Source organism: Anomaloglossus baeobatrachus, chromosome 3, assembly GCF_048569485.1.
Source record: "Anomaloglossus baeobatrachus isolate aAnoBae1 chromosome 3, aAnoBae1.hap1, whole genome shotgun sequence".
In the NCBI taxonomy this organism is placed as follows: Eukaryota; Metazoa; Chordata; class Amphibia; order Anura; family Aromobatidae; genus Anomaloglossus; species Anomaloglossus baeobatrachus.
The window spans coordinates 160,212,116-160,235,677 of NC_134355.1; the positions used below are offsets into that span (position 1 = coordinate 160,212,116).

Below are 23,562 nucleotides of genomic sequence, written 5' to 3' on the forward strand. Positions count from 1 at the left end.
TCCATCTCCTCACCCCTTCTCTGGGTCCCCTGGATTGCTGCCCTCATTGGCGCTGTGGCAGGGCTTCTTTCAGGCCCTGTAGGCCGCAGCTCTTTCTGTGGCAGTGAGCCGGTCTCAGGCTCCCGGGAGCGTGTTAAATAGGCCCCGATGGTGCCCTGGGGTGCAGGAGGCTTCCCCGAGGTGCTGGGCTTACCGGGCTTGTTCTTTTTTACTGCAGATTTGCCCATTGTGGCTAATAAACCGGTTCTATGGGGGATTATTTAGAGGAGCTCTAGCAAGTAGCGTCCTCACTCAGACATGTCCGGCTCCGCCCCCCCTATCAGATATTTTTGTTCAAACCTTCAAATTAAACGTTACAATCTGCACTTGAATTCTGTTGTAGAGGTTTCATTTCAAATCCAATGTGGTGGCATGCAGAGCCCAACTCGCGAAAATTGTGTCACTGTCCAAATATTTCTGGACCTAACTGTATATAGGATATTGCCATACTCTGGAGAAATTGGATAACTATTAGTGGGGTATTTTTTTTCTCTTACCATATATTTTAAAAATTAAATAAACATGTTGAGTTAAATCTGCAAATTATTGTATCAAATGTAATTTTTAATTTTCACAGTCAAATCATAAAAAAAAATCTGTTAAATACTGTTGGGTAAAAATGTTTAAAGGAGTTGTGCACTAATAGTAGAATGCACCATATATAAAAAAAAATACATATACCATATTTTACGAACACTAAGAAGCAATTTCTCCCCCTAATGGGAGGAAAGGTGGGGTGCTTCTTATAGCCTAAATGTACCTAGCTTGCTGGTTGGGGAGCAGGGGCAGCAATGGAGCAGGGGTCACAGGATGAAGGAGTAGGCTGCCACAGCACCTGGGGTTAACACGTATACCGCTATCACAGAGAATGAATATTCACTGCTCCACACACTCAAAATCCTCCCCACCTCCTGCACTGATCCCAGCACCGAGAGGTGGCGATACTATGGATGTGGGGAGCAGTGTGTCACCAGTTAATGAATTTCAGAATAGTAAGGTAGTGCTTAGTAAAGTGACACATGTCATATTTTAAAATTTGAGTGGTCTCCCTAAAGGGGTTTTCAGTCTAAATTCATGTGACTGGAGACTTATGAATATTCACATCACACGCATTGTGCTCTGTGAGGATGCACTGCTTTCAGAGCTGGGAACAGAGATCATGTGACCACAATTATGTGATATGCCACGTTCCGACTAGAAGGGCATATGCAAGTGTATTGAGCAAGGCTTGTCGCCTCTAGTCGGATTTTCCGTGGGAATATGCACATCTCATATTCCACGTGACCGCTGTTCCTGGCTCTGAAACTGGTGGATCCCCACAGCGCACTGTGCTTGAGATATATAAAGTCTGCAATCGCATACAGTTATGGATTTAGACTGGCCAACCCCTGTAAGTCCCAAACAGGCCATGTTGTTCGGGTGGGGTTAAAATTATTTCAGTATGTATTTTATGCATATTAAGTTACCTTGAAGAGCATACATTGTGATCACCAGTTGACCAAACACACTGATGTGATCATCCAGCTAAAAGCCTTCAGCTAGAAGCTGCCATTAAAATTGGCTTTCCCAAAAGTGTGTGTCTTGTCTACTGTGGGTGTGTGAGGTGGCTGGTGGTCCTACAAAATAAGGTTAGACCTAAAGACCCAAACATATTTGATGAACTTGTGTCTCAAGAATTTCCTTCTATCCTGTTAAAAAAGTAAGGATGTGTCAAACTGGTAATATGCATGTAAAGCATATGAGTCATTATTAGACATAATCGTATGGATATGAATAATACATGCACTTTGTATATCTGTCTATATAGCTTTCCACAGGCAGGTGCAAAACACAGTTAGGTCCAGGTCCTGCTCTGCCCCCTGTCTGCGCTGTTAGGGATCATCCTGATTGGGCACCTTTTGTCGTGGTGGGATGTCTTTTATGCTCTTTTCATTAAAAATGATCATGTGTACCCTATGTTTTTAACATGCATTACTATTATTTATTTATTTATTTATTTACTTCAGGGTATCTATTTATTTGTATTTTTTCTAGGTTTTGTCTGTTAACCCCTTAACCGCAGGCAGTAAAATTACATCCTAAACCCCCTAAGGGTAATTACATTTTTTGGTTGCCAGAAATTTTGCACAAAATGCAAAAACTGGCGATCAAACTGTAGCATCTGTGCAAAAATAGTACCATTAAAAACATCAGCTCAAGACACAAAAAATAAGCTGTCACTGAGCCCAAGATCCCAAAAAATGAGAACACTACGGGGCGCAGAAAAGTACAAAAACTGCGCCACTTTTATGGAACAAATTTCTGAAATTTTTTTAACCGCTTAGATAAAAGTAAACTTATACATGTTTGGTGTCTATGTATTTGTACTGACCTGGAGAATCAAAATGATACATCGTTTTTACCATATAGTGAACATGATCAATAAAATATCCCAAAAATAATCATGAAATCTCACTTTTTTGCAATTTTTCCACACTTGGATTTTTTTGCCGTTTTACAGTACATTATATGGTAAAACTCATAGTTTTATTTAAAAGTACAACTCGTTCCACAAAATTCAAGCCCTCATATGGCAAAATTGATGAAAAAATAAAAAAGCTATGGCTTTTGGAAGAAGGGAAGCAAAAAAAACAAAACGAAAAATGTAAAATCGGCTGGGGGTGAAGGGGTAGTTTGAATGTGCACCTACAAATCGCATTTACAGTATACTGACAGGTATACTGGCCCATGATTTTGGTTTTGCTTTTATAGACCTTACCTAAAGAATGCCTCCCCACTTACTATCATAACTCTCCCTCTTATGAAAATTAATATATTCTATTTGGCATACAACAAAACCTGCTGAAAGCCGTAGGCATTCAAATGTTCCCACATCCTCAAATGAATTAAATAAATCCTCATTCTGTAATAGGTAAAAAATGATCATTTTACCCCTAGTTTCCTATAATGTATCCAATGGTCTTTGTGTATAGCACAGATATAGCCTAATAGGTGTGGATAGCTACTCCACTCTGATGAGGGGCAAATAGCTGTCTGTGGATGGATACCTTGTTTTGCATATTTCCCAGGGGGCATTGCTCTAGAATCACTGTGTTGAGAAAACACGTGATGGTCCTCCGCGATGCTGGATGTTGATCTCCCTAAGGTCAACCATCCTTACCTATATAGTCTTCTACTAGGCATTGCTCCCACTAGCCAGTTTCCTACTCCACACTGATGAGGGGCAAATACCCCGAAACAGCTGTCTGTGGATGGATACCATGTTTTGGCATAGGTGGTTTCCTTGACTGGAGACTGCTCTTCCCGTGGTTTTTCCTTCCCGGTGAAAGACCTGGCTAGTTGCCTGCCAGCGTTGAGAAACATGTGATGGTGTCTCCGCGGCTTCCTTGTTTTGCATATTTCCCAGGGGGCATTGCTCTAGAATCACTGCGTTGAGAAAACATGTGATGGTGCTCCGCGGTGCTGGATGTTGATCTCCCTAAGGTCAACCATCCTTACCTTATATAGGTGTAGATAGCTGCCATTTATTTCAACTTGACTAAAGCACTTGACTTATTAGTTTTAATTAGTGCAAAGACTGGAAACCATTGGCCTTCTGTAGTAAAGATTGGAAAATCCAAACCCAAAGTAGGCAGTAGTAAGTAATAAAAGTAATCAAAATGCCCTCCTACTCCTGCAAATTGCGCGTTCCTGCCCTCTATTGTAACAGTAGGTTTATTGCTGATGTTTGCTGAGTTTATCCATATTAAGAATACAATGAAGGTGGAAGCAATGGAGGACATTTGTTGTAAACCTGTGAGACCAAACTATCACAGCTTTGTATGGAGGGTTACTGTTTCTTTTGCAGGGAGTAACTCTAACACCTATTCAATGCGTGAAGTCTGAGGCGCCAGATATTTTATGGGAGATTTACTATGCTAAATGTGACACCATTCTGGCACAATGTGCCTCATAAAACATCTTACATACCTTGCCCCACATTTTAGATACTTTTGGTAGATCAGCTGAAGGAGGGGGCCACATGGACACTGCTCTCGTTTGACAAGAAGACTCTGAGTTGACTTTGGACTGGGTGCATGGAACTTACTTGCTGTTTCAGGCCAGTGTCCATCACCCGTGCTGCATACCATCGATGTGGGCCCCAACAGCTCTCTAGTCAGATGACTCTCTAAGCCCACCGGTTTGAGCCATAAGCTCTGGATTTCTCGAGGTTACCTCAAGCTACCTGACTGGTCCTAGCATGTCTTTTCAACATGAACCCAATTAACAACTAACTACCCTCGAGTCTCTCTCCTGTCCCCTTTCTCATGCTGTCACTCCTCCCTTCCACCACCTTAACTCTATCTTATCTAATCTAGAACTGGCTGCAGTCCTAACACGACAATGACCGCTAGGTGGCAGCCATAGTTATTCTGGTACACGGTCTTAACTCTGCTACTTACAGTACATTGATACATGCATATACATCTATCACATTTAAAGGGGTTATCCGGCTTCTTTTGACTTTTTTTTTTATTACCCTATTGGGCTACATTGGGGCAGGTAAGTAGATAGAGACCAGTTACCTGCCCTGCTGTCAGCCCCTCTCCCCCGGCTCAGAGTGGTCATGTGACCGCTCCTGCCGCGATTTTGCTGCTTCCGGTCATTTCATGTCAACATCGGCAGGGCCATGTTGACATGCAAATCTGGAACAGCATGTCGCCTCCCTGCTGGGCTGTACAGTACGTGGAGTCACCGCCCCCTTCCCTGCACCCTCCCACACATTCCCCCCGCACCCCGTACTCTGCCCACAACCTCCCCCTGCACTGCTGTGGGACCCATGACCTGGGGGAGGGGCCTGGCGGCGGCTGCCGTGGTGTCAGCGCCAGCATCGGGCCCCCTGCTCAGGATCGCACATTCAAATGTACCGGCATCACAGATCACAGATGCCAGTACATTTGAAAGTGCTGATGAGAAGGAGCGCAGCTTCTCATCACTGCCCGGCTGTCTGTGCTCTCTTCAGCACAGCGGTGATGTCACTACTGTGCTGATATGGCCAGAGCACAGACAGCGTGCGAACGTGCAGGAGCGGCGGGGACCGAGGACGGGTGAGTATGCACTCCCTACATGTGTTCCCTATGGGGATTGGGAATGGGGAATGGGTGGGTCAGTGCTGAGCCCTGTCTGTGTGCGGTGCAGAGCCCTGTCTGTGCGCGGTGCAGAGCCCTGTCTGTGCGCGTGCGGTGCAGAGCCATATGTGTGCGCGTGCGGTGCAGAGCCCGATGCGGGGCTGTTATTTGCAATGCTGTAGTGATAACAGGTCAGTGCTGAGGCTGAATACTGACAGGGAATGTGGCTGGCTGGAGACTGAGGCCGGGCGGTGCCAGCTCTGACTGAGGTTTTGCACAGGAAGTGGTCAGTTTGCTAGAGCTGAATGTAAACAAGGAGCTGCAGAGAATAAAGGGTGAATTCACGAGGAACAAAAGTTAGAAAACAAAAAATAACAATCTAGGGGTGTTTTATATGACAATACAGCACAGATTAGCTTAACAAAAATTTTTGAGTTTATGTCGGACAAGCCCTTTAACAGTACATAAAAACATGGTACATTACATGGTAAGGCGCAGCCCCTTTGCTACACAGCCAACAATAGAGCATGACATTGTGGAAAAGAGATGTGGTCTTTTGGGAAAGGGTGATAGCCCAAAGGGCAAATTTTACCAAACAGTTTGGTACAAGAAAAGCTAACTAGTAGGTGGTATAAAGTTAGACTAGAAAAATGTACCAAATTTATTATCCAGTTGGGGCCACTGGTGCATTTTAAGACTGTCGAGTCTAAGTTTGTACTGTTTAAAAATCTGTCCCCTGCGTTTACATGCATCTGATATGTATTTTAATAAAGTAAGGCAGTAATAATAAGGAAAATGATCTTTTTACATCATGTTTCCTGTTGCTCAGGCTGACTGAATGCCTGTAGAAGTGTTATTTTTATGACCTAGAAAGAACACGCTTTCATGGTTTAAATTGGTCTGTTGATGAAAGCTGATTTTCTTAGCTTTGAAGACTATAAAGAAATCATTGGCATTTGTCACAGGGAACCAGGCTCTTATCCTACAGATTCAGAAGAATATGACTCTTAGCTGTTACACGTTAAAGTAGTAGCTTAATTCAGAATTAAACAATGAAAAATCTTAGTTTGGTATAATAATCATTAAAGGGGGTTTTCTATGAATAAAGTCAGTTTTAAAGTTGATTTTATTCAATAGATCTTCGAATAATAATAATTTATACAATTGAATGTTTAAACAAATGTTCCTGTGCTGTGATAATCTTATAGGTGTGTGCTATGTATAATCTGTTATGTACTGTGTAATGACCTTGGCTGACCTTCTCCTGGGCCAGGGAGGAAGCAAAATAAAGTATACAGACATTACAGCATGGGATCATAGCTGATTCTTTTTGTAAAGCTGGACTCACATGAGCGTATGGCATCCGATGCAAGAGCATCGGATGTGATATGCTTATGACCCCCGACTCAGGCTCTGCTGCGAGCGTGAGCCGAGTGTCAAGCTGAGGGCGGGCACTGCGGAGGAGAGGAAGGGGTTAATCCCCCCATGTCCTCCTTTGTCAGCCTGTGCGTATATCACACTGCCCTGGGATAACATCCAAGTGCAGTCCTATGTATCTCTCGCACCCAATTACATGAATGGGTGCGAGAGATACGGCTCTCGCAGAAAATTGCAGCATGCTGCTACTTTTCTCGCATCCAGAATGTGGATGCATGAAAAGGTGACCAACTGCTCTCCATTCACTAACATTCACTAACATTGGTCAGAGTGCAATGCAAGATTTTCTCGCATTGTACTCATTCGATTTCAGCGCTCGTGTGAGTGCACCCTTGGGTAAAGCATTTCCATGCCTATTTTTTTTTCTTTACCTCATAGAAAGAATATTTTGCAATCCCATACTGTAATTTCTGTATACTTTTTTCCTTCGTCCCCTGTCAAAGAGATGTGGTATGATCAGACCATGTACCTGTACGGTCAGACACCACCATTACACAGTACATATATAAGCACATATATAAGATTATCTCAGCACAGGAACATTTTTTAAACATCCAATTGTGGAAATTATTATTATTTCAAGATCCAATGATTACAAATCAGCTTTGTTCATGGGGATTCAGAATCCAAGGAACCGCGGATGAAGTAGTCAAAGTGTCATTCTGTTTTTTTACTTAAAAGAAAGACACAGTTGTAAAAACATTACTGTTGATTTTGTGCTTGCTTATCATTTTGCTTATCCTCATTTGTGGTTGTGTGGACTGCTACAGAATATATTAAATCCTAAATGTAATACAACTGAAATTGTTTATATCAATGTCTCCAAATACACATTTTAATACAGAAAAATAATCTTTTGCATGTCTTTGATGTACCTGTATCCTTTCTGTATATATTTATGTAAATTCATATTTCAATGTTAAATTGATGAAATCATACAACATTAAATATTCAACTAAATGGGTTTTCCATGTCAAAATTTGAAAACCTTTAAAATGCCTGTAATTTGTTCCTGCACTTCACATTAGTCTTATCGTTCTTCGATCACTTTCACCTCCCGCTAGCGCCATCATTCCTCCGTGTCCCTGTATCATAGCCACCGCAGCACTGTCTTCTCCTCACCACTGCAAATCGTATGTGAGGATCAGCACCTGTCTGCTGATGTTGAAGATTGCGGTTCCAAAACATCCACTGTCTCTTCGTCAGTTGTCAGCTGCTTCCCACTTCTATCCACCTTTGGAGGTCAGTCACATCTTGCCGTACATCACTCCTCTCAGTCCCATCCTTAATACATTGCTCCTCTCAGCCCCTGCATATTCAGCCTAATCTTTTTATACAATGCTCCTCTCGGCCCCATCCTACAATACATGGCTTCTCTTTGTTCCTCATTATTCAGTATAAATTCTGCAGTACATTGCTTTTCTTCACTCCATCCTGCAGTATTTTGATCTTCCTGGCCCCCTATATACTGACTCATCCTGCAGCACATCACTCTTCTCTTTTCCTAAATATATTTTAGTATCTAAACATATTTCTTTGGTTTTTTTTATTATAAATAATTTTCAGGTATGAGTGCTTTTTATTGATTTGTGTTATCCTTTGTATGTTATTATTAGTTTTTTATTAACACTATATATTATCATTCTGATAATGATAAATTATACATTTCTCTTTCTTTCAGTCTTGACTTCAAAAAATCAGGAAGCTCAGTCATCTAAACAACAGGGGCCAACATTGAAAGGAGAATTGGAGCCTTTGGACTTATCTCCTTTTATTAGGTAAGCAGCATATTAATATTGTAGCTACCAGTAGTATAATATACAGTAAGTGGGAATATCCAACCAATATCCGTAGCGGGGTGCAGATAATAAACAAGAACAAAATTCTTGAAATCACAGTGATTCATGATGCTCTACAACACAGAAAAACATTTCTTCTATGGGAGTGCTCATTTCTCAAATTGGAGGCCACATACACAATTTAAGGGAAATTAAAATATCTGGGACAATAGACTTTTGTGGATTGGGGCTGCTAATCTTAAAGAGATGTTTTTTTTAGAAGGTTTCAATTTCCAATTGAAATGACAAAGGAGGATCAGATTGCATTGGTGAAGTCTGTGGGTTTCTATAGAAAGCTCAGACCCCTTTTGTACTACTCAGACATTTCTGTCACTAAAAATCATAAAATCCTATGCTATGCACACTGCTAATGTGTCCAATGTAATGTCAGGTTCCCATACTCATTTTGACTAATGGAAAGTGTTTCAGTACTAAAGTAAGTCATGCAATTCTCAGATTCTATTTCAGTGTAATATCACACACTACACCATTGTGATCCACTGTACCTGTGAAATATATATATATATTTCACATACCGTATGTATACACTACAGTTCAAAAGTTTGAGGTCACGCAGACATTTTTGTCTTTTCCATGCTAAATCATACTTTTATTTATCAATTGAGTTGCATAATGGATAGAAAATATAGTCCAGACATTGACTAGGTTAGAAATAATCATTTTTACTTGAAATAATTTTCTCCTTCAAAGTTTGCTTTCGTCAAAGAATGCTCCCTTGGCAGCAATTACAGCTTGTATCCTTGCTGAAAACTCTTCCTGAAAGGACAGAAAGTAAAATTCTAAAGGAGCCCTACAATCCAGAGTGAAAATTACAAGATTACTAATCTTGTAATTTTAACCCCTTCAACCTCTGGCAATTTTCCGTTTTTTGTTTTTTTCCTCCTCTTCTTCCAAGAGCCATATCTTTTGTATTTTTACTTCAATAATAGAACAGGAATCCTCAGTTGAGCACGTTGCCCTTTGGCCCTCATTGGCTCTACTCAGAGCGAGCAGAGCACTGCACAAGCTCATAGAAAGTCCTTAAGCCTGTACACCACTAAGTTTACTCTATCAGGAGAGCCGATCAGAGTTGAAGGGGCATCGTGATCCACTGGGGGATTCCCTCTTGTTCCTTTCAATGATCATGAGTGTTTAGAAGGATAGTAATAAGTGTCTGTACTGTCCAATATTTTGCCTTCTCTAATACATATACAGAATCTTCCTCATATATACAATTGTGGTAAAAATATCATGCTACTTTATCAGAGGCAGACAGCCAGAACCAGTACTCCGAGATGAACATGTCATTCAACAGCAGGCAATGCTGAAAACAGAGGAAATCCGACAATTCCGGCAGCTTAAAGAGGAGATTTTAAAGCAAAGAGAACAAGAACAAAATGTCAGGAATGTGCAAAAACAGAAAGTTCTCCAAACATATGAGGATTTGCAGGTATAAAAATATACCCTTTAGAGTGGATGAATTAGTTATTGCAAATTGTGACTTTACAGTTGTATATGTTTAGTGGGATTACAATTTGAGGGAAAGATCCAGGAACAGATGATCCTAATGCCATTGATTGCTACCTGCTAGAATTGTGCCTGCCATTCTTACATATCTCTAAGGCCTGTTTCACATGTCAGTGAAAAACACAGACGTTTTACACTGGCGTGTTAAAAATGCATATGTCCCTCAATGTGCCGTGATTCACGGCACACATGTGTTCTCCATGTGCTATCCATGATCCGTGATAGCACATGGAGATAAACTCACTTGTCCCTGCTCCTGCTGTCCATAGTGCTGAAGTCTCCCAGATGCAGTGTCTGGTAGAAGCAAAAGCAGAGGCAGCAGCCTAAGGCTTGTTTCACACGTCAGTGATTCTGTTACATATGTGACAGTTTTTATACATACCAGAATCACGGACATATGCAGACCCATTATAATCAATGGATCTGCGCACACATCAGTGATTTTTCACTGACCTTGTCTCCGTGCGGCGTACACGCGTGTCCGTGATTGCTGCACGGAGACATGTCCGGTTTTTTTGGCATCACTGATGTCCCACAGACCACACTATGGTGTGATCCATGAAATACGTACCAGAAAAACACATACATTGAAAATAAAAAGCTTTTTAAACTCACCCGTCTCCAGCGACGCTGCCCTAAGCTGCTGCTGCCTCAGCTTCCAACCCGGCTAATTATGGTCATGAATATGCACTGCACAACTGACCCGGAAGTAGCTGCAGCAGGGAGAGAGACAGCGGACGGACACAGCATTCGGGAGACTTCAGCACCACGGACAGCAGGAGTGGGGAAAGGTAAGTTTATCTTCATGCGGTATCACAGATCATGGATAGCACATGGAGAACACACGTGTGCCATATGCGTTTTTAACATGTCTGAAAAACGTCTGTGGTTTTCACTGATGTGTGAAATAGGCCGATGCCTGAGTTCACACAAGCATATTTCATAGTCTATATGCAGACCGCAATGCCCGGTCTAACCCAGAGGTCTTCCATCTTGAACTTCTAATTTCTTGTTTACTTTATATTAAGTTTCTACGTTGGCTACAGTTTGGTATAAAACAACAAAACAATAGGATAAAGAGTTGCACACCAGTCACAATGTATATGGGAATAATGAAAAGCAGAACTGCTATGGGAATACTAGACTGAAAAATACAGTGGACTATCTGAAAAAAGTGAAAAACTTGAAAATGGTATGTGCATAACGGCTATGAATAATAGGAATGAGAGATGTTTAGCCATTGTATTGATCAATGCAAAGGAGCCCCAAAACCAAACACCAAGGTAAGCTCTATTTTTGGGGTCCCTAACCTACGTGTAGCCTCACCTGCAGTTAAAAAACTTGCTCTTTATGGGAAGCAAAGGACCAAGCTATATATGTGAAATAAGACACATGGCTATGGGTGGGGCAGGGTTCTCAGACAGAAAATGCATACTAATTAAAGAATGTACGTCTGGAACACCATGGTGTGAACAACTTGCAAGACTCAAAAATATACAACTAAACAATAGGATAAGGAGTTGCACACCAGTCACAATGTATAGGGGAATAATGAAAAGCAGAACTGCTATGGGAATACTAGACTGAAAAATACAATGGACAATCTGAAAAAAGTGAAAAACATGAAAAATAGAGATTACCTTGGCGTTTGGTTTTGGGGCTCCTTTGCATTGATCAATACAATCACTAAACATCTCTTATATTCCTATTATTCATAGCAGTTATGCATATACCATTTTCATGTTTTTCACTTTTTTCAGATAGTTCATTGTATTTTTCAGTCTAGTATTCCCATAGCAGTTCTGCTTTTCATTATTCCCCTATACATTGTGACTGGTGTGCAACTCTTTATCCTATTGTTTAGTTGTATATTTTTGAGTCTTGCACCTTGTTCACACCATGGTGTTGCAGACGTACATTCTTTAATTGGTATAAAACAACAAACCGCACTGTGCTCACCTACTCTCAAACGTCAACTCTCTGCTGCTTTTCCCGTTATTTGACATTGGCAGTGGTGCTGACTAGAGTTGAGCGCGGTTCGCGGTTCGAGGTTCTCCAGTTCTAGGCTCGAGTGATTTTGGGGCCTGTTCTAGATCGAACTAGAACTCGAGCTTTTTGCAAAAGCTCGATAGTTCTAGAAACGTTCGAGAACGGTTCTAGCAGCAAAAAAACAGCTAATTCCTAGCTGGCTTTCCGCTGTAATAGTGTAAGTCACTCTGTGACTCACACTATTATGACATTTCAGTGTATAGTGTGCGGGAACAGCGCCTTCAGATCACTGCTGTTTCTATAATGGCGATCGCCATTTTTTTTTTTTCCTTGTCTTCCTTCCCTAAGCGCGCGCGTCTTGTGGGGCGGGCCAGCATGTCAGCCAATCCCAGACACACACACAGCTAAGTGGACTTTTAGCCAGAGAAGCAACGGCATGTGTGATAGGATGTCCATGTCACATGTCCCTGCATTATAAAACCGGACATTTTCCTCCAGGACGCCATTATCTCTTCTGCGTCTTTGGTGTCAGACATCATTGTCGCAGCTCCATCATGAGTCCTATCGCTGATACAGCTGTATGCGCTCCATACACAGCGCTGGACAGCTTAGGGAGAGCACTTTCTATCAGTCCTTTTAAGGGCTCAAACCGGTAGGGTCAGAGCCATAGGTAACAGGTCCTGAAAACAGCGACAGCGTCTGTGTAGCCAAGGTCAGGGATTTCGTCGCTGCATTTCAACATTAGGAGGGAATAGAAAGGCAGGCTTCCATTCCTCTACCCAGAGCCCCACAATCCTGGCACTGTACCCTCCTGTCCTCTGCACACTCCAACTCTTTTTAACTAAGCCATTATGCTAGCAAACAGTCAGTGTACCTAGTGGCATCCTAAACGTGGCTATTGTACTTTTGTCTAGTCACACTATTGCAAAGATATTTGCAGCACGTCTGCCTGCATTGCACACTCAAACTCTTTTTAACTAAGCCATTATACTAGCAAACAGTCAGTGTACCTAGTGGCATCCTAAACGTGGCTATTGTACTTTTGTGTAGTCAAACTAGTGGAAAGATATTTGCAGCATGTCTGCCTGCATTGCACACTCCAACTCTTTTTAACTAAGCCATTATACTAGCAAACAGTCAGTGTACCTAGTGGCATCCTAAACGTGGCTATTGTACTTTTGTGTAGTCAAACTAGTGCAAAGATATTTGCAGCACGTCTGCCTGCATTGCACACTCAAACTTTTTTTAACTAAGCCATTATACTAGCAAACAGTCAGTGTACCTAGTGGCATCCTAAACGTGGCTATTGTACTTTTGTCTAGTCACACTATTGCAAAGATATTTGCAGCACCTCTGCCTGCATTGCACACTCAAACTCTTTTTAACTAAGCCATTATACTAGCAAACACTCAGTGTACCTAGTGGCATCCTAAACGTGGCTATTGTACTTTTGTGTAGTCAAACTAGTGCAAAGATATTTGCAGCACGTCTGCCTGCATTGCACACTCAAACTTTTTTTAACTAAGCCATTATACTAGCAAACAGTCAGTGTACCTAGTGGCATCCTAAACGTGGCTATTGGACTTTTGTGTAGTCAAACTAGTGGAAAGATATTTGCAGCATGTCTGCCTGCATTGCACACTCCAACTCTTTTTAACTAAGCCATTCTACTAGCAAACAGTCAGTGTACCTAGTGGCATCCTAAACGTGGCTATTGGACTTTTGTGTAGTCAAACTAGTGTAAAGATATTTCCAGCATGTCTGCCTGCATTGCACACTCCAACTCTTTTTAACTAAGCCATTATACTAGCAAACAGTCAGTGTACCTAGTGGCATCCTAAACGTGGCTATTGTACTTTTGTCTAGTCACACTATTGCAAAGATATTTGCAGCACGTCTGCCTGCATTGCACACTCAAACTCTTTTTAACTAAGCCATTATACTAGCAAACAGTCAGTGTACCTAGTGGCATCCTAAACATGGCTATTGTACTTTTGTGTAGTCAAACTAGTGGAAAGATATTTGCAGCATGTCTGCCTGCATTGCACACTCCAACTCTTTTTAACTAAGCCATTATACTAGCAAACAGTCAGTGTACCTAGTGGCATCCTAAACGTGGATATTGTACTTTTGTGTAGTCAAACTAGTGCAAAGATATTTGCAGCACGTCTGCCTGCATTGCACACTCAAACTTTTTTTAACTAAGCCATTTTACTAGCAAACAGTCAGTGTACCTAGTGGCATCCTAAACGTGGTTATTGTACTTTTGTCTAGTCACACTATTGCAAAGATATTTGCAGCACCTCTGCCTGCATTGCACACTCAAACTCTTTTTAACTAAGCCATTATACTAACAAACAGTCAGTGTACCTAGTGGCATCCTAAACGTGGCTATTGGACTTTTGTGTAGTCAAACTAGTGGAAAGATATTTGCAGCACGTCTGCCTGCATTGCACACTCAAACTTTTTTTAACTAAGCCATTATACTAGCAAACAGTCAGTGTACCTAGTGGCATCCTAAACGTGGCTATTGTACTTTTGTCTAGTCACACTATTGCAAAGATATTTGCAGCACCTCTGCCTGCATTGCACACTCAAACTCTTTTTAACTAAGCCATTATACTAGCAAACACTCAGTGTACCTAGTGGCATCCTAAATGTGGCTATTGTACTTTTGTGTAGTCAAACTAGTGCAAAGATATTTGCAGCACGTCTGCCTGCATTGCACACTCCAACTCTTTTTAACTAAGCCATTATACTAGCAAACAGTCAGTGTACCTAATGGCATCCTAAACGTGGCTATTGTACTTTTGTGTAGTCAAACTAGTGCAAAGATATTTGCAGCACGTCTGCCTGCATTGCACACTCAAACTTTTTTAAACTAAGCCATTATACTAGCAAACAGTCAGTGTACCTAGTGGCATCCTAAACGTGGCTATTGGACTTTTGTGTAGTCAAACTAGTGGAAAGATATTTGCAGCACGTCTGCCTGCATTGCACACTCAAACTTTTTTTAACTAAACCATTATACTAGCAAACAGTCAGTGTACCTAGTGGCATCCTAAACGTGGCTATTGTACTTTTGTCTAGTCACACTATTGCAAAGATATTTGCAGCACCTCTGCCTGCATTGCACACTCCAACTCTTTTTAACTAAGCCATTATACTAGCAAACAGTCAGTGTACCTAGTGGCATCCTAAACATGGCTATTGTACTTTTGTGTAGTCAAATTAGTGCAAAGATATTTGCAGCACGTCTGCCTGCATTGCACACTCAAACTTTTTTTAACTAAGCCATTATACTAGCAAACAGTCAGTGTACCTAGTGGCATCCTAAACGTGGCTATTGGACTTTTAAGTAGTCAAACTAGTGGAAAGATATTTGCAGCACGTCTGCCTGCATTGCACACTCCAACTCTTTTTAACTAAGCCATTATACTAGCAAACAGTCAGTGTACCTAGTGGCATCCTAAACGTGGCTATTGGACTTTTGTGTAGTCAAACTAGTGTAAAGATATTTGCAGCATGTCTGCCTGCATTGCACACTCCAACTCTTTTTAACTAAGCCATTATACTAGCAAACAGTCAGTGTACCTAGTGGCATCCTAAACGTGGCTATTGGACTTTTGTGTAGTCAAACTAGTGGAAAGATATTTGCAGCATGTCTGCCTGCATTGCACACTCCAACTCTTTTTAACTAAGCCATTATACTAGCAAACAGTCAGTGTACCTAGTGGCATCCTAAACGTGGCTATTGTACTTTTGTCTAGTCACACTATTGCAAAGATATTTGCAGCACGTCTGCCTGCATTGCACACTCAAACTCTTTTTAACTAAGCCATTATACTAGCAAACAGTCAGTGTACCTAGTGGCATCCTAAACATGGCTATTGTACTTTTGTGTAGTCAAACTAGTGGAAAGATATTTGCAGCATGTCTGCCTGCATTGCACACTCCAACTCTTTTTAACTAAGCCATTATACTAGCAAACAGTCAGTGTACCTAGTGGCATCCTAAACGTGGATATTGTACTTTTGTGTAGTCAAACTAGTGCAAAGATATTTGCAGCACGTCTGCCTGCATTGCACACTCAAACTTTTTTTAACTAAGCCATTTTACTAGCAAACAGTCAGTGTACCTAGTGGCATCCTAAACGTGGCTATTGTACTTTTGTCTAGTCACACTATTGCAAAGATATTTGCAGCACCTCTGCCTGCATTGCACACTCCAACTCTTTTTAACTAAGCCATTATACTAGCAAACAGTCAGTGTACCTAGTGGCATCCTAAACGTGGCTATTGGACTTTTGTGTAGTCAAACTAGTGTAAAGATATTTGCAGCATGTCTGCCTGCATTGCACACTCCAACTCTTTTTAACTAAGCCATTATACTAGCAAACAGTCAGTGTACCTAGTGGCATCCTAAACGTGGCTATTGGACTTTTGTGTAGTCAAACTAGTGGAAAGATATTTGCAGCATGTCTGCCTGCATTGCACACTCCAACTCTTTTTAACTAAGCCATTATACTAGCAAACAGTCAGTGTACCTAGTGGCATCCTAAACGTGGCTATTGTACTTTTGTCTAGTCACACTATTGCAAAGATATTTGCAGCACGTCTGCCTGCATTGCACACTCAAACTCTTTTTAACTAAGCCATTATACTAGCAAACAGTCAGTGTACCTAGTGGCATCCTAAACATGGCTATTGTACTTTTGTGTAGTCAAACTAGTGGAAAGATATTTGCAGCATGTCTGCCTGCATTGCACACTCCAACTCTTTTTAACTAAGCCATTATACTAGCAAACAGTCAGTGTACCTAGTGGCATCCTAAACGTGGATATTGTACTTTTGTGTAGTCAAACTAGTGCAAAGATATTTGCAGCACGTCTGCCTGCATTGCACACTCAAACTTTTTTTAACTAAGCCATTTTACTAGCAAACAGTCAGTGTACCTAGTGGCATCCTAAACGTGGCTATTGTACTTTTGTCTAGTCACACTATTGCAAAGATATTTGCAGCACCTCTGCCTGCATTGCACACTCCAACTCTTTTTAACTAAGCCATTATACTAGCAAACAGTCAGTGTACCTAGTGGCATCCTAAACGTGGCTATTGGACTTTTGTGTAGTCAAACTAGTGGAAAGATATTTGCAGCACGTCTGCCTGCATTGCACACTCAAACTTTTTTTAACTAAGCCATTATACTAGCAAACAGTCAGTGTACCTAGTGGCATCCTAAACGTGGCTATTGTACTTTTGTCTAGTCACACTATTGTAAAGATATTTGCAGCACCTCTGCCTGCATTGCACACTCAAACTTTTTTTAACTAAGCCATTATACTAGCAAACAGTCAGTGTACCTAGTGGCATCCTAAACGTGGATATTGGACTTTTAAGTAGTCAAACTAGTGGAAAGATATTTGCAGCACGTCTGCCTGCATTGCACACTCCAACTCTTTTTAACTAAGCCATTATACTAGCAAACAGTCAGTGTACCTAGTGGCATCCTAAACGTGGCTATTTTACTTTTGTGTAGTCAAACTAGTGCAAAGATATTTGCAGCACGTCTGCCTGCATTGCACACTCAAACTTTTTTTAACTAAGCCATTATACTAGCAAACAGTCAGTGTACCTAGTGGCATCCTAAACGTGGCTATTGGACTTTTGTGTAGTCAAACTAGTGGAAAGATATTTGCAGCATGTCTGCCTGCATTGCACACTCCAACTCTTTTTAACTAAGCCATTATACTAGCAAACAGTCAGTGTACCTAGTGGCATCCTAAACGTGGCTATTGGACTTTTGTGTAGTCAAACTAGTGGAAAGATATTTGCAGCATGTCTGCCTGCATTGCACACTCCAACCCTTTTTAACTAAGCCATTATACTAGCAAACAGTCAGTATACCTAGTGGCATCCTAAACGTGGCTATTGGACTTTTGTCTAGTCACACTATTGCAAAGATATTTGCAGCACCTCTGCCTGCATTGCACACTCAAACTCATTGTTACTAAGCCATTATACTAGCAAACACTCAGTGTACCTAGTGGCATACAAGAAGTGGCTGTTGTACTCCATTAGTGCCCCACTGGTGCAAATCTATGTGCAGCACCTCTGCATGACACCCTCCTGCTCTGTTTTTAATGAGCTATAATGATAGCAAAAAATACTGCCATTTAGTGGCATCATAGAACTGGCTGTTGTATTCCATTAGTGCCCCACTGGTGCCAAGCTATTTCTAGCACCTCTGCATGACACCCTCATGCTCTGTTTTTAATAAGCTATAATGATAGCAAAAAATACTGCCATTTAGTGGCATCATAGAACTGGCTGTTATATTCCATTAGTGCCCCACTGGTGCCAAGCTATTTCTAGCACCTCTGCATGACACCCTCCTGCTCTGTTTTTAATAAGCTATAATGATAGCAAAAAATACTGCCATTTAGTGGCATCATAGAACTGGCTGTTGTATTCCATTAGTGCCCCACTGGTGCCAAGCTATTTCTAGCACCTCTGCATGACACCCTCCTGCTCTGTTTTTAATAAGCTATAATGATAGCAAAAAATACTGCCATTTAGTGGCATCATAGAACTGGCTGTTGTATTCCATTAGTGCCCCACTGGTGCCAAGCTATTTCTAGCACCTCTGCATGACACCCTCCTGCTCTGTTTTTAATAAGCTATAATGATAGCAAAAAATACTGCCATTTAGTGGCATCATAGAACTGGCTGTTGTATTCCATTAGTGCCCCACTGGTGCCAAGCTATTTCTAGCACCTCTGCATGACACCCTCCTGCTCTGTTTTTAATAAGCTATAATGATAGCAAAAAATACTGCCATTTAGTGGCATCATAGAACTGGCTGTTGTATTCCATTAGTGCCCCACTGGTGCCAAGCTATTTCTAGCACCTCTGCATGACACCCTCCTGCTCTGTTTTTAATAAGCTATAATGATAGCAAAAAATACTGCCATTTAGTGGCATCATAGAACTGGCTGTTGTATTCCATTAGTGTCCCACTGGTGCCAAGCTATTTCTAGCACCTCTGCATGACACCCTCCTGCTCTGTTTTTAATAAGCTATAATGATAGCAAAAAATACTGCCATTTAGTGGCATCATAGAACTGGCTGTTGTATTCCATTAGTGCCCCACTGGTGCCAAGCTATTTATAGCACCTCTACATGACACCCTCATGCACATTTTGCTACGCTAATGTTATAGCAAACTCAGGGAATTCATTGCTGCATTTGATAATTCGGAGGGATAGAAAGTCAGGCTTCCTTTAGCTTTTCCTTCTGTTCATAGACAGCATCTCCAAGAGCAATTTCTCCTCCACGTCTAAGTGTGGAGAGGCAGCTAGTGCGCATGCGTGTGCCGATTTACCCCAGCTGCAGCCTAATTACAGTGTTTCGCCTAGTGAGTATGCTCAGCCTGACTGTGCCATTCCTGACGCTAAGTCATTTCGGGATACAGCGCATGCTCCCACACTAAGTGTGAAAAGCCTCTTTGCACAGGTGCTTGCATTCCGTGCCGGGTCTAAGTCCTGTTTTGTGCCTAGACACCATGCTAAAGCTGATAGTCTTTTTTCAGAGACTGTATTTCATGCTACTGAGCATGCTCAGGCACTTACTGCATCAGAGACTAGGTCCGGTAATGAACTCTTTGGCCCTGCCCCTGATGTGGGGGTCCCATATAGACCACAGGGCATCAGGTGTCCTCCCAAATGGCTTGCAGAGGCCCACCCCTATGACTTGTCACCGCATTATTGATGGTCAGACGCTGACTGGTGAGGTGTTTGGGTCATGGCAGCCATGAGGTCATCATTGAAGTTGCGGTTCCAAATAGGACGCTAGTTATGCCACTCATGACGTGTCACTCTACTTTTGTCTCCAGGAGGTGCATTGTGGTTCACCCTGGTTTGGGGCGGACCCAGGTTATAAAAGGGGCTGGAGCCAACAAGGAGGTGCGCAGTCTTCTATTATGCTCCGAAAGAGCACACCTCCATGTGTTGAACCCATTGCGGCTTTAGGCCAGAGGTAGGCAGTGATAGGGCGTCGATGCAGGCCACCACCACAGTTGGTAACGCAGAACGGTTAAGACCAGCTCCTGTCCTACCAGTCCTGCTTGTGCAGCCCAGTGGCATTAACAGGCCTGCTGCTGCTGATGCGCCTGCTGTTCACAGGTGTGGCCCCTATGCACACGGTCAGCGTACTCAATGGCCCCTGTGTTGTTAACAGGGAGTTCCTGGGCTGGGTGGGCATGTGGACCCTGTGACGCTAACAGGGCTCCCAGTCTCCAGATCCGAATGGCGTCTAACTCGGTTCAGGCTACTATTAGTTTCATAGCCACACAGCTCTGTATCCTCCACCAAACCTTCCAGTTGCCAACCTCTCCTTTTCCAACTAGGAGCATGGTGCACACTGACTGCTGATGGGGATATATACCTTTCTCTTTCTTTTCTTATTAATTTTCGTTATATAGCGGTAACATAGTATATACCACTTTATCCAAATCTGCCAGTCCCACTGTAACAGATGGTGTTTCTTCAGCAAATGTTACTGTTGCTTAGCCACCAAATCCACGGACCAAAACTTTTTTCCCCTTTCCAACACACCTGTTCCCCTTTCCACCAGCATCTGTCCTTTTTCAACTCATTTTTGTATATGACCAAAAGTGCAACTCTGCAGGGACACCGTACTCAACGCCATCTCAGCACAGCAGCCAGCCATCGGTCCCTCAGATGTGGACAAGTAAAAGACCATTTCCTCCTATCCATGACAAAGCGTTGAGATTCACTCTGTGCAGCACTGGTGTTTAGTGGAAAAGCAGATCTAAGATTGCGTACCACATTCTGCAGATACTCCTGTATACGTGCGTCCATTTCTATGGCAGGAATTATTTCGCCAAATTTTGTCTTGTACCGGGGATCTAACAGTGTGGCAACCCAGTATTCTGGATTACTTTGAATTCGTACAATCCGAGGGTCATGTTGTAGGTAGTGCAGCAAGAAGGCGCTCATGTGTCTTGTGCATCCAGGAGGACCAAGTCCTTGGTGTGTTGGTGGCAGAGAGGTGAGAATCGTGCCTCCTTCCTCTGCCCTCTCCCCACAACCTCGCACAACCGAAATGTGAGCAAGCTCTCACTCATCTGCTGAGTCTTCCATGCCCATCGCCAGTTCGTCCTCCATTTCTTCATGGGCTCCTGCACCTTCCTCAACACTTTTTGCTGATACTATGCGCCCTTGTTAATCCCTCTCCCTCACCATGACTGCCGCATAGGTGCCGCTGACCATCTGGACCTCGTAGATCTTGTTATCCCTTCCGCATATGACTCCTCCTGTACTTCCTCCCCTTCCTCTTGTCCCAACACCTGACTCCGAATAATAATTACAGTGTGCTCCATCATGTAGATGACCAGAATTGTCACGCTGAGAATGACATTGCCAGTGCTAAACATCTTCGTCGACATTTGTAAACTGTGTAGCAGGGTGCATAGGTCCTTGATCTGACACCACTCCAGCAGCGTGATCTGCACCACCTCTGGATCAAGTTATCCCAGGCTATATGTCATAACGTATTGCAGCAGGGTTCGGCGGTGCTGCCACAAACGCTGCAACATGTGCAGATTCAAATTCCTGCGTGTGGGCACATCGCATTTCAGGCGTTTAACCACCAGACCTAAAGACTTCTGTAGCGACGAAAGTTGTTGAGCTGCTGTGTGCGCACGATGGAAGTGAGCACATAGCGAACGTGCCCGCTGCACAAGGCCATGTAGGCCGTGATGGTGTTTTAAAAATTGCTGGAGAATTAGGTTCAACACGTGAGCCATACAAGGCACGTGTGTCACATTGCCCTGACGATGGCCCGCAGCCAGGTTTGCATCATTGCCGCACACGGCTGTTAAGTCACCGACGGAGTCCGCTCCGTCAATTTGTACTCCGGTCGCCAGGTGACAACGTGTTCCTTTCATGCATAGTGCTGATGATGGGAGAGGAGTCGATGCCAGCGGCGCAGGTGGACGCAGGTTATGCTCACCCACTGGGCTGCATTACCTTGACAGATGCAGAATCTCTGGCTGAATGTAGCTGGTGGGTATCTCACAGATGAAATACCATCATTCAGCTACAACCAATGGGAAGACACCACACCCTTTTTTATGCCCATCCTGTCTGCAGACCACTGCCAGACATAGCTCTGCTTTTACCCCCAGTTCAGTTTTATGATTTTGTGTGCTTGTTACCTGACTACTTTTCCTGCTTGCTGTTTATGTACCTTGTTGGCCGATCCGCATTTCACCTCTGCTTGTTTTCTGATTAAGTCCTGGCCGTCCCATTCTGTTCCTGTTCCTCAATTAATGTTTTGACCCTGCCTGACTACTATTCTCTGGAACTGCAGCCTTCCACAGGTATTAATCACCTTGGGCCCTGTGTAATTCCTAATCCCTGTATAGGGGTTAAAGGGTTTCAGGGTTCTAGGGGTCCTGCTTGGTGAGTGGCTTCCCTCTAGCCTATCATTTACAGCCCATCTGAGTGTGTGGATCAAGGAAGGCGTTACACCGTGCTCTCTGCAGAAGGCCATGTGGGCCAGGATAGTGCTTTAAAAATTGCTGGACAACCAGGTTCAACACGTGAACCACACAAGGCACGTGTGTCACATTGTCACAGCGAAGGGCCGCACCCATGTTTGCATCATTGTCGCACCCGGCCTTCCCTGGCTGCTGGTTGAGTGGAGACAACCATTGATGAAACTCGGTCTCCAGAGCTAACCGTCCACAACTTCTCAGCGGTGTGACTCACATTTCCCATACATTTCAAAGTAAACCTTTGACCGCCTGATGGCATTGAGCTCTGCTGCCAGCATAGTAAGGAGGTGTGTGGTAGTCCTTGTGCGCAGTTACAAGGAAGGGTGGCCTGACCACACAGGGTTTGCGCCAAGGTGGAGGACCCACACGAGGTTGAAGAGGCAGAAGCAGTGTATTAACTTCTACATACAGAAGAAGGATTGAAACAACTCGTGGGGACGGCAAGACTTGTACAGCAGACCCTTCTCCATCTCTCCCCACAGTAACCCATTGCCCAGTCAGCGACATGTAACGCCCCTGTCCATGCTTACTGGGCCAATTATCTGTGGTGAAATGCACCCTGTCACACAGAGTTTCTCAAGGAATCAGTGATGTTTAGTGCGACATGCTGGTGTAGCGCGTGCACGCCTTTGTTGGAGAAGGAGTGGCGCCTGGGCATCGGCTCTTGGGGCACTGCGATGGGCATAAGGTCTCGAAAATCCTCGGTTAAAAAGGTTGGAAAGGCAGCATTTTGGTAGCCAACAGTTTCCAGATGCTGAAAGTCAACCTCTAAGCCATGTCATGCCCTTCTAAAAGCATGTAAAACACAGCGAGGGGACTCCAACCACAGTCTCCCTCGTTTCCACTAACTGGGCCACACACACCCCACTTGACTGGCATCGGTTGAGCCCCCTTTTGAAAAAGAAAAAGATGCTTTGCATGAAGCACTCTCAAAAATACGCGTGCCTTTCCCGTCCCCTGGCTTACCCAGGGGAAGAAAAGTCCTCTGAGAGCCATGACTTGTTCATCTTGGTTCTTTTAGAAACACAGCGAGGGGACTCCAA

The 23,562-nt window shown here is 43.0% G+C and overlaps 1 protein-coding gene across 1 annotated transcript in view; it reads left to right on the plus strand.

Annotated features, from left to right (window-relative positions):
• The window catches only part of ADGB (androglobin), a 499,062-nt gene that overhangs the window by 462,449 nt on the left and 13,051 nt on the right, over positions 1-23,562 (plus strand). Inside the window, exons 33-34 of the mRNA XM_075339549.1 lie at positions 8,266-8,362; positions 9,689-9,872. Of these exons, the coding sequence (XP_075195664.1) occupies positions 8,266-8,362; positions 9,689-9,872 (281 nt within the window). The remainder of the gene's footprint in view (positions 1-8,265; positions 8,363-9,688; positions 9,873-23,562) is intronic.